At 43.7% G+C, this 10,932-nt stretch overlaps 1 protein-coding gene across 2 annotated transcripts in view; it reads right to left on the reverse strand.

Annotated features, from left to right (window-relative positions):
* Window positions 1-10,932, reverse strand: part of MFHAS1 (malignant fibrous histiocytoma amplified sequence 1) — a 95,134-nt gene that overhangs the window by 12,703 nt on the left and 71,499 nt on the right. For both annotated transcript variants that reach the window (XR_002775218.1, XM_003797660.3), the window contains exon 2: window positions 555-681. Coding sequence is in view for 1 of the 2 variants with exons in the window: in XM_003797660.3 (XP_003797708.1) it covers window positions 555-681 (127 nt within the window). In the remaining variant the exon portion in view is untranslated. The remainder of the gene's footprint in view (window positions 1-554; window positions 682-10,932) is intronic.

The following is a 10,932-nucleotide window of genomic DNA, read 5'->3' on the forward strand; positions in this document are numbered from 1 at the left end:
TGCACGTGGGCCTTCTGTATCTTTAAGTCCACTTGGGGAGAAGGTGGTAAAAACTGCACAGCCCTTGACTCTTAGGCACTGACTGGAGAATCAGAGCACTGAATCAAAAAATAATCTATTTCTGATTCTCTGTAGGTCTTTCTTATTTCGTGAGCCCTCACTGCTCTGTGAAGTGGGGGTCCCTCATGACAGAGGTAAGACTCCCCATCAAAAACTGCTCTTTTTGGTGGGACACGCCTACAAATATACGAAAAAACAATGACTGTACACTTTAAATGAGTGAAGGGTGTGGTATAGAAATGGTATCTCAAAAAAGCTGTTAAAAAGTATCCTGACTTTATCAGTAACAGTAAAAAGTCACACAAAAAAGAGGAAACATAAGTTCCTGTGCTGCTACGTAAGCTGGGGTGCTGGTGTCCCCCAGAAGACTCATGGCTGCGCTGGGGTCCATACAGGGTTTGCGCAGATGCAGTTTAACTTGGCTTTTTGTCTTCATAGCTGCGGAGCCAGGATCAGGAGCAACGGGCACAGGCCGTGGGGCTTCCAGAACTCACTTGGAACAGGGGCTGATCACAGTTGGCGTAGGCGGGTAAACCAAGGCAACGTTCACTCGCTCGCTGCCGTTCTTGGGGCAAATGATCTCTGCCACTCCCTCCGGTCTGGGCTGACTCAGCAACTCCCCTGCAGGAAACAGAGACAGAGGAGCATTAAGGCAACGTGCTATGAAAACGGGGTCACTCTGCAGCCAAATGCAGAGCTTGAGGGTCAAGGAGGGAGGGAGCAGGGCAGGGGTGAGGAAGTGAAGGGTCTGCTGACGCTGGACTCAGAGGACAAACGTGCAGCCTCTGCTCCACGCCGCATCTGTGCCAGAGGAGAACGTTGTAATGACCTGCACGAAGGCATCCCCCACGGCGCTCTGCTCACCTTCCCTTTCATAGACTGACTCTGGAGATCTTTCTCCTTATGCTCTCAATTGAATCAGGATCCCCACAGCCCCATGGAGTAATGACTGCCAGGGAGGTGTCCATAATTAGGATTGGGGCAGATGGGATCTGGCAGGCCACCAGAGCCTTGCAACAAAGCCCTGCATAAATGATCTGGAAACGCAGCAGACAAAAGGCTCATTACCAAGGCAAGCAACCCCTTTCCTGGCAGCAGGGCTCCCCAGACAGGTAAGCGTGCAGAGTTGGAATCACCGACACGACACTATCTAGTGACTAACGGGGTCTAGTAAAAACAGGTAATTCACCTAATGGATTACCGTGACCCGAGAGGAAATCTGCCACTCTGCACGCCTGGATGTCATCCTCATCCTCTCCACCTGGGTCATTAAGTCCCTAAGATCAGTAATGATCCCACGTTCAGTTCCCTCCCGTCATCCACTCGCCCAGGACACCCTGCCCTTCCTCACATGGTACCCCCAAAACAGCTTCCGACTGTGGAGGGCACTCATTGTGGCCGAAACTGTCCTTCTTACACCTAGAAAAGGAAAATAAACCAAACCCAGGACACAAAACATACGCCCCCTGGGGAAGACGCCACTGAAATGAAAACCTCAGCTGTCTGGCAGCCTTCCCAGCCGCTAACTGGACAGTCTACAGACTCCCAGGTCCTGCAGTCCCCTCCTCCCTCAGAGACCCCAGAAGGTGCCTGAAACCGCGATCGGACCAGACTCCATGCTGACTGTGTTTTTCATAATCTATGAAAAAGTTTAATTGTAATTTGGCACAGTAAGAGACACCAATAACTAATAAAATAGAGCAATTATGTAATAATTGTTATAACTAATCCAAGTTATGTGAATGTGATCTCTTTTTCTCACTTTCTCAAATTGACAATGGGTAACTGAAAACTCCTTGGCCTCAAAATACCATATTTCTCAACATCTCCCCTTCAGCACGGCTCACACTGATGGAGCCTGCCCATGAGCCAGCAGTGAACTTAGAGCTTTAAATGTACATCCCATTAATCTTGACAATGTCCCTATAAGGTTTATCTTTATTTAAGTCACATACATATACATCATGAATACATTTTTGCATATGTGGGGTACAATGTGTTTTTTTTAATACAATTTAGAGTGCTTACATTAAACTAATTAATATAGCTTTCACCTCATTTACTTGATTATTGTGTTAAGACATTTATGTTCTATATTTGATAGATTTGACTTGTACCCTTGCAATATGCTCCATAGGCATGGTCCCACCTTTTACCCTCCCTCTGTCAAACCTCCTCCCTCCCCTCCCTTCCCACTCCATTTCTCTCCTTCATCCTGGGCTATAATTGTGATCCATCTTTCATAAGAAAGTGTTAGTCAATATAAATTGGTTTCACACAAGTACTGAGTACATTGGATACTTTTTCTTCCATTCTCGGGATACTTTACTTAGGAGAATATGTTCCAGGTCCACCCATGTAAACTTAAAAGAGGTAAAGTCTCCATCTTTTTTTAAGGCTGCATAATATTCCATGGTGTACATATACCACAATTTATGAATCCACTCATGAGTCGAGGGGCACTTGGGCTTCTTCTATGACTTGGCTATTATGAATTGAGCTGCAATGAACAATCTGGTGCAAATATCTTTTTTTTTGTTTGTTTTTGGCCAAGGCTGGGTCTGAACCCACCACCTCTGGTATATGGGGCTGGCACCCTACTCCTTTGAGCCACAGGCACCACCCTGATGCAAATATCTTTTTTGCATAGTGATTTTTGGTCTTTTGGATATACTCCTAGTAGAGGAATTGCAGAATCCAAAAGCAGGTCTATTTTTAGATCCCTGAGTGTGGTTTATCTTTATTTTATGGACGAGGAAGCTAATGCTAAGGGAAGTTACACTGAGACCCCCGAATCAGGAGCTAATAAGTGGCGGATCTGAGATGTGAATTTGGGAACCCATTTCTGAGTCCTTCCCCTCCCCTGCAGGCCTACCATCTCTCCAAAGCACGGATGGCCTTTATGCCAGAGTACACCTTTCCTACAGGAAGAATCTAAAACACTATTTTTTGATAATGAACTAAGCGTGGACATATTCACGCTTTTATGAAAGACATTAATTTCCTGACTTGAACACTTTTTATATAGCACTGCACAGCATGAACTGAATGTGATTGGAGTTACTTAACTGAACCATGGTGAACACCAAACTGCTGCACAAGTGAATTCAGCACTGTTAGCCTGCATCATGGATACCTGGGTCAGAACTGTACTCCGACACCAGCTAAAAAAAGGTAAAAATGCGACGTATAAAAATGGAAACATCAAGTGCTACCAAAGTAACAAAATGAACCAAAGTGACAGGGTAGGAGGCAAAGCTAGACTGAAACCGGATGGCACCACACAGAGATATACATGTCAGAAGCTCTCTGAGGTTTTTAAGAGATTTGCTCCAAGTCCAACAGATCGTTTCAGTCTGCAAACCAACCCACCAGTCCCCAGAGGGCACCAGTGAGACTGTGCTCTGAACACCCTCCTTCCTGGACCCCCCACATCTAGATCCTCCACCGGATAATTTCAATTTCTACTGTCTGTCCTAAAGTCACCCCCAAGGCTTGAACGTAGCCTGGCTTCTCCAGTTTTCCTGAAAACTCTCTCCTGGTTAGAATCCCACACAGGCCTCAGCTCCATCTGCTTTTTAGTTGCCAGGACACCCAGGATAACCACTGCAGATGCCAAGTGCCTGTCTCCAGTGCCCGTCCCTGGTATCCGCCAGGCACAGCTGGCTTCTTGGCTGACTATATTGTAGCTTTTGGTGATCAGAAGATCAGTTAAATTGGGAATTTGAAGTAATTTGCAGCAGACTGTTAAGCCTTGGTTACCAATTCCTATTAAACTAACAACTTTACTGCCCACCTCATCCCCGGACCTAGTGTCATACAGACGGGGGAACTGGTTTTGTTTGGCTCCTATGCTAGCAGCAGCGCCAGGCCTGGTAACAGAGCAAGACAGTGGAAGACACTGAGAAGCTCACACACAAACACTACATGTGATGCTAATGAATACTGAGGGACAAGCATTACGCTTCCCAATTTCCAGCACATCTGTCTATGTCAACAGCCTACTGCATGATGCCAGATGTCAGTGCTCTCAGGATGTAAGAAATGGGCCTAGATTAAGAACATAAGAAGAGCAGCCTTTGCCTTTCAACCCTATCTTTTTTATTTTTTACAGTTTTTGGCCGGGGCTGGGTTTGAACCAGCCACCTCTGGCTATGGGGCCAGCACCCTACCCCTTTGAGCCATAGGCACTGCCCCTTTCAACCCTATCTTAACACAAATATGAAGAGCGGTTTAGTACATGTTAGCCAGCGAAATGGCGAAAGCTAATTGACTTTAACAAACGCAATGTTCAAAATGAAGTGCCTTCTTCCACTGAGAACTAATTACTGAGATCTTCCTGTGGGCGAGGCCTGAAGAAGATACAGGCCTCTGTGTTGGGGGGATGGCCTCTCTCCTGGGGGTACAAGTAGGGCCTCTGTGTTAGGGGGATGGCCTCTCCTGGGGGTACAGCTATGGCCTCTGTGTTGGGGGGATGGCCTGTCCTGGGGGTATGGCCTTTGTGTTGGGGGGAATGGCCTCTTTCCTGGGGGAATCTCCGTGTCTACAGAGATAGACAAGTGTGCAAAGAACCACAATCCTGCATCTTCCCCAAGCAAATTTGTAAGAGATGGAGTCACAAGAAGGAGAGATTAATACCGACTCGCAGGACTGGGAAAGACCCAGTAACATTCCATGTCAGAATGGAGAACTGTACGGGAACCCACTGCTGTGCTGTAATACTAAAAAACATGTCAAACTGAAAAACAAACCCAGGTTAACCCAAGAAGAATAAAGGATGATCACAGTAGCAACTAGCACTTACTAAACGCTTACACTGTGCTTGATGTGGCATTGTTATCTCACTCAGTCCCCATGACAACACTATGAGCTGGGGACAATTAGTATCGTCCTTACATAGAAGGGGAAACTGAGGCTCAGAGAGGATAAGTAACTTGTCGATGGTCACAGGAAGAAGCAGCAGTGCTGGGATTTGAATCCAAGACCATCTGACTCAACTCTGAGCCCCAGATCATAATACTTGGCAACAAGATATGGTGATATTACATTAGTAATACATCCATGGAAAATGCTAAATGCTAAATCTGGCATCTAGTAAGTTCTTGACACTACCATTATAGTCATGAGACAATTTCATAAAGGCTTACATGTCCAAATACATAAAGAATTCAGACAAGTATATGATCAGTACCCAGATTCTCTGCAGTAGAGCAAAACAGCAGAATTAGACCAAAACAGATCACATGCAAAACACCATCCCACCAAAAATTTGGAAGATTCAAAATGAAAAAAAAAATTATTGATCTTATTACATAATTTGTCATCATTAGCAAAAGTAAATTAAGAAGATACATCTCAAAGTAGGTGGGAGCTGTAAAAAAGAAAAAAAATTATACTCAAGGAGTGCACATTAGCAATAAACTAAGAAAAAATATACATTTGACCTGGCATATTTCTATTTTCAGAAACTTGCTTAAAGGAAGCAGGCCTTTCTGACAAAATTATACACTGATTGCTCACAGCAGCACTATTTATAATACTGTGAAGAGTTGGTAGCTCCTTCAAAAGTCCAACAAGGGGGGGAAAGGCTAAAAACTATTACATATTAACAAAGTGGAATATTCTGTAGTCATTAAATATTATGAAATTGAAATTTCTATGTGGAAATATACATTTGAAAGTACATTCTAATTAGAAACACAAGTTGAGCAAAATCATAAATGAATTCAGCATGAAATGAGTCATTCAAAACAAATTGGTCCTGAGGTTATTCACTTTTCTTTCTTTTTTTTTTTTAAGAGAGAGAATATTACTCTGTCACCCAGGCTAGAGTGCAGTGGCATCATCATAGCTCCCTTCAGCCTCAAACTCCTAGCCTCAAGTGATCCTCCTGCCTCAGCCTCCCGAGTAGCTGGGACTACAGGTATGCCCCACTACACTTGGGTTACTTATGTTGGAGTGGATAATAAAAGAGACTAAAGGATGATTCTACAAAAGGAAGATGCCAACTTTCAATGCTGATGTTTCCTCTATTTGGAGATCTTATTATACAATCAGTCTTTCTGAAGGTGCAGGAATTTGGCCTGTTGAAGAGAACATTGCATTTACTGAAACTGCGTTAGGCCACTACACAGCCCTCCGTGCCCACTGAACTCATAAAACGCTGTACTTAATAAGGTCCCTGCCATTAGAAGGCCAGCAAACTCTTAACAACTGTGTGTTTCTCCTCAGGGAAGAAGAGAACACCAAGTTTTATTAGTTTTTCTTTTTTTTTAGTCAACAGAAGATAAGTGAAAATGAACTCATCTTTTTCTGCTAACCATCAGAATTCTCAAACACTGGGCACATTATGCAAAGTGCTAAAAAATTATATTGGTGACTTCAACTATAATATTAAAAGTCTAAACTTTTTTCAATGCAAATAAAAGCCACTTCCTAATCCAGGGTAAAGACACTAGTTAAAAACACCCCTCAACATAGCAAAGGTAGGCTAGAAATTAAAATAAACAATCTATACAGATTCTATGAAATAACAAATTATCTAGGTGCCTTCAAGATCTCTTCACTCTAATACATTAGAAGTCATAGCCCTCCACCCCCAAAGTCGACTGCTGTCTTATTTATTTATTTATTTATTTTGCAGTTTTTTTGGCTGGGGCTGGGTTTGAACCCACCACCTCCGGCATATGGGGCCAGCGCCCTACCCCTTTGAGCCACAGGTGCTGCCCGACTGCTGTCTTTTTAACTAGGTGTGAATCTGGATATGGTGCTATGAGATACACAATTTCATGCGTCTCCTCTCAGCAAAGGCAGCATCCTCCGAAATCAGTGCTTTGGAAGGTTCCCTACTTCGTGACACCAACTTATCAGGGATACCAAGGACTAGAGAATTATACAGTCACTTTCCTATGGAAGAGGAAAGACAAACAGAGATAAAAGGGTACCTTGGGTCACAGGAGAAGTAAGCACTGAACGTTCAAATGTTCAATTTTAAAATGTGCTCCTGTGTGTATTTAAAATCTTTAGAAAAGAGGCTGGGCATGGTGGCTCACACCTGTAGTCCCAGTTACTCAGGAGGCAGGAAGATAGTTTGAGCCCAGAAGCTGGAGGTTTCTGTGAATTAGGCTGATTCCCAAGCAACTTAGCCTGGGCAACAGAGTGAGACCCTGTCTCAAAAAAATAAAAAACAGCATTAGAGAAGGTGGCAGAAGAGATCTTGCCATACCCATGGTTCCAACACTGCCAATGGTTTGCAAAGTGTGATGACTTTTCCTTTTGTGGGGAGGGCCCCGCAACCTGCCCCTTTCCACAGCACTAGGTCTCCCTGAGGACCATGCCTGCTCAGAAGAAATACAATAAACAGACGGGGTTTGACTTCCTGATAGGCTCTATTTATACAAGAAAATTTACTTTGTGAAGTGACTCTGCTCCTGGCCCTTCAATTATACCTTTTCTTAGAAGAGGACGTGGTGAACAGGAAGTTATCGGAGCAGGCCTATGAAAAAGCAGGAACAGATCGGGGCCTTCCCTCCAAGCCCAGGAGGTGTCACAGAACCCGTATAAAAGTTACGCACAGCTATACAAATCTGCCCTTCCTAAACTATAAGAGGTTGAATTCAAACGACATTTTTATAAGTGGGCAATGGGAATAAATGCCAATTTAAAAAATAAATTTAGAAGCCAAAAAGATGCAGATCTTAAAATGTCACGTCAAGGTACTTTCTATCATGTGAACTAAAGATCAAGCTTAAAAGTAAATTCAAAATGGAAATAAAAAATATATAGTTTTGAAAATTTTTTTTTGTAAATTTACCATAACTTTTGAGAGAACAAGAGCAAACAATAACCTAGAACGTGGAATTAATTTATTGATTGAAAAATTCCTGGTGTAAATTGGATAAAAAAAACTCTCTGGAAAGGTGCCCATGGGCGTTGCTGCTGAACTCACCAGGGAATTGGCTGGAATTGTAGATTCAGCATCAGAAACTTAAACCATCAAAAATCATGAACTGAATGTCTTTTAGAACTGGGTTTTCATTTTTATCATGTATCCCTGCAAGTCCGCTAAGTTCTGGGCCATTTCACAATGTAGAAAAGTTCCCATCTCCAGCCATTTCCGAACTTCTCAAGTTCAGTTTCAATTCTGAATGCTGAGACAACTTTAAAAAAAAAAAAAAATAAACATAAACAATACTCAGAAATGTCCTCGTATGCCTCAAGGCTTGGGGAACAACTTGGAAAGTTGTATAAATAAGAAAGTATAGTTCCACGGGCAAAGAGAGTCAGGCCAACTGTGGTTCTCAGAGATGCCTTAACTCTGGATGGAACCCAGTACCTAACTTCAGTGATTGTCGTAAGGCCTGGTCATCTTGCAGCACCAAACAAACACACTAAATTTCAATCCATCACTTACGCTTCTACCTAACATCCTCCAAACTGATGACAGGTACAGGGAGAGAAGAAAGAACCAAGGTCACAATTTCGATTACTGTGTGGTGCCCACAATGACCCTAACCTGGGCAGTGCTCAGATCCTCCTGGTGAATGATACAGGGGAAGCCAGGCCAGGAGCACAGATGCCTGCCCCCTCCTATCTCCCCCTCCCCTCCATGTGGGGCTCAACAGCTCAGTTTTTCCTCCATGAACTCACCTCCAAAGATGGTCGTCCTAATATAGGGTGACCAGACATCCCACTTTTGGCGGGATAGTCCCGCTTTCTAACAATTTGTCCTGCGTCCTGCAGCATTTTTAAAAAGTCCCGATTTTTGGAAAGAATGCACGAACGGGCGGGAGAACAGAAAGGGAATATACGGTTTTCGGCTGCCATGTGGCTATTTCGCCAGAATATGAGTTTTATATTATTTTTGTTAATTTTATAATGTTAAACTGTAATAATAACAAATAATTGTTGAGAAGTGATTATCGAGAACTGCTTATCAAAGTTTGCATTGTTGTCAGGCCCTGCCCTGCCCCGCTCCACCCGGGCCCCGACCATGTTGTCCTGCTTTACCAATGTTAAAATCTGGTCACCCTATCCTAATAGTAATGTTTGCTTGCTAATTACACAAAGATTTGTTTGTTTGTTTTTTCCCATGTTCGTATATATATTTTTTAATTTTAAAGCAAATAATTTTTTATTAAATCATAGCCGTATAGGCTCGGCGTCTATAGCTCAACCGGCTAAGGCGCCAGCCACGTACACCTAAGGTGGCGGGTTCGAATCCCCAGCCCGGACCCGCCAAACAACAATAACGGCTGCAACCAAAAAATAGCCGGGCGTTGTGGCGGGCGCCTGTGGTCCCAGCTACTTGGGAGGCGGAGGCAGGAGACTCGCTTGAGCCCAGGAGTTGGAGGTTGCTGTGAGCTGTAATGCCACGGCACTCTGCCCAGGGGGACAGCTTGAGGCTCTGTCTCAAAAAAAAAAAAAAAAAAAAATCATAGCCGTGTACATTAATGCAATCATGGGGTACATTGTGGTGTTTTCATATACAATTTGAAATACTCTCATCAAACTGGTTAACGTAAGCCTTCATGTCATTTTCTTAGTTATTGAGTTAAGACATTCATACTCTGCTTTTAGAAAGATTGATTTGTACCCTTGTAAGAGAAACCACAGAGGTGACCCCAGCAATCACCCTGCTCTACCCACCCACTCCCCGTCCCTCTCCCATGAGGATTTGTTTTTTTTTTTGAGGAACAGGAGGGAAAGAGGTGACTAAATACCTTAGGTACCTCAAGAAGAACTGTACAAAGCATCACTCAAGGCTTCTTCTAGATCAAAGGGTTGTGGCCTCAAATCACAGCACTTCCTCCCAAGCATTTGGAAAACATTCAACCAAGGGGAAAAAACTGCTAACAAATCTCTACCCGAGTTTAGCCTTTTCCCTCACATTACAAGCTGATATGTCCCCTTTTAATGATTTTGTTTGGGCAGGAGGTTCTTTTTATTCACACAAACCCAACACTCTGCAGCATTCTCTGACATCTTCCTCAGGCTTGGCTACTTGAAGGTCCTTTTCCTCCAGCGTTCCCTGCGGTCAGAGAGCCCACCCTCCTCTCCTGCAGGCTGCTCTTCCTCCTGGATATTCACCTGCTGAAGCTTGAGGGTCTGGGCATCTCCAGAGGCCCGGAGGGAGGTTCCTTCCCCAACCATCCATTCCAGCACTGGGCTGAGATGCCAGGTAGAAACTCTGGGAGGATTCCACCTGGAAGTGTGAGGCTCAACCACGTACAAAATAAACATCCCAGGCCAGCAAGTGGCTCATGTGGCCTTTATTAATATGTAGGACAAATTGCTCCGGGGAGGTTGCAGGAAGCTGAGTCACCTACTAGGAAGAGCTTTGCTCTTGGTTCTGAAAGAGCAAACAGCAGCAAAGAAAGACTGTGTTCTATCAACATTCTTTAAACTTGCTGTTCTCATTATCTTCATCAGTCCCGGGTGACCCCTGCTGCTATACAAACTACAATCACACATGAAAAATAGATCTTTCCTCCAGATTCTGCATGAGATTTCTCAGTCATGTCTAAAAATGGGCCACCTCATAGCCTAGAAAAGTCGAGCCACAGGGCACCACTTGTGACTTAAAGCAGTGATTTACCCTGTTTGGGCACAGATAATGATTCCCTCGATATAAAGCAATTTGGGCATGCTGAGTGCGTTTGACAAATGAAAGATCTCAATTTGGCTGATCTAACACAAATCTACCCAAGAAAGGAAATGAGTCTCAGAGTCAAGGTCCATCTAATCTTGTTTCTCCTCTACCCCCAAGTGCCATAAGGGATTATCCCTTGAATTTCCTTCTCTGACCAAGAAAGCTTCTTACTAAAAGCAACACAACTGCTTTCTATGCCCTTCCTAAAATTGTACTGCAAA

The sequence above is a fragment of the Otolemur garnettii genome, unplaced genomic scaffold (assembly GCF_000181295.1).
Source record: "Otolemur garnettii isolate 467f Iridium unplaced genomic scaffold, OtoGar3 scaffold00121, whole genome shotgun sequence".
Lineage (NCBI taxonomy): Eukaryota > Metazoa > Chordata > Mammalia > Primates > Galagidae > Otolemur > Otolemur garnettii.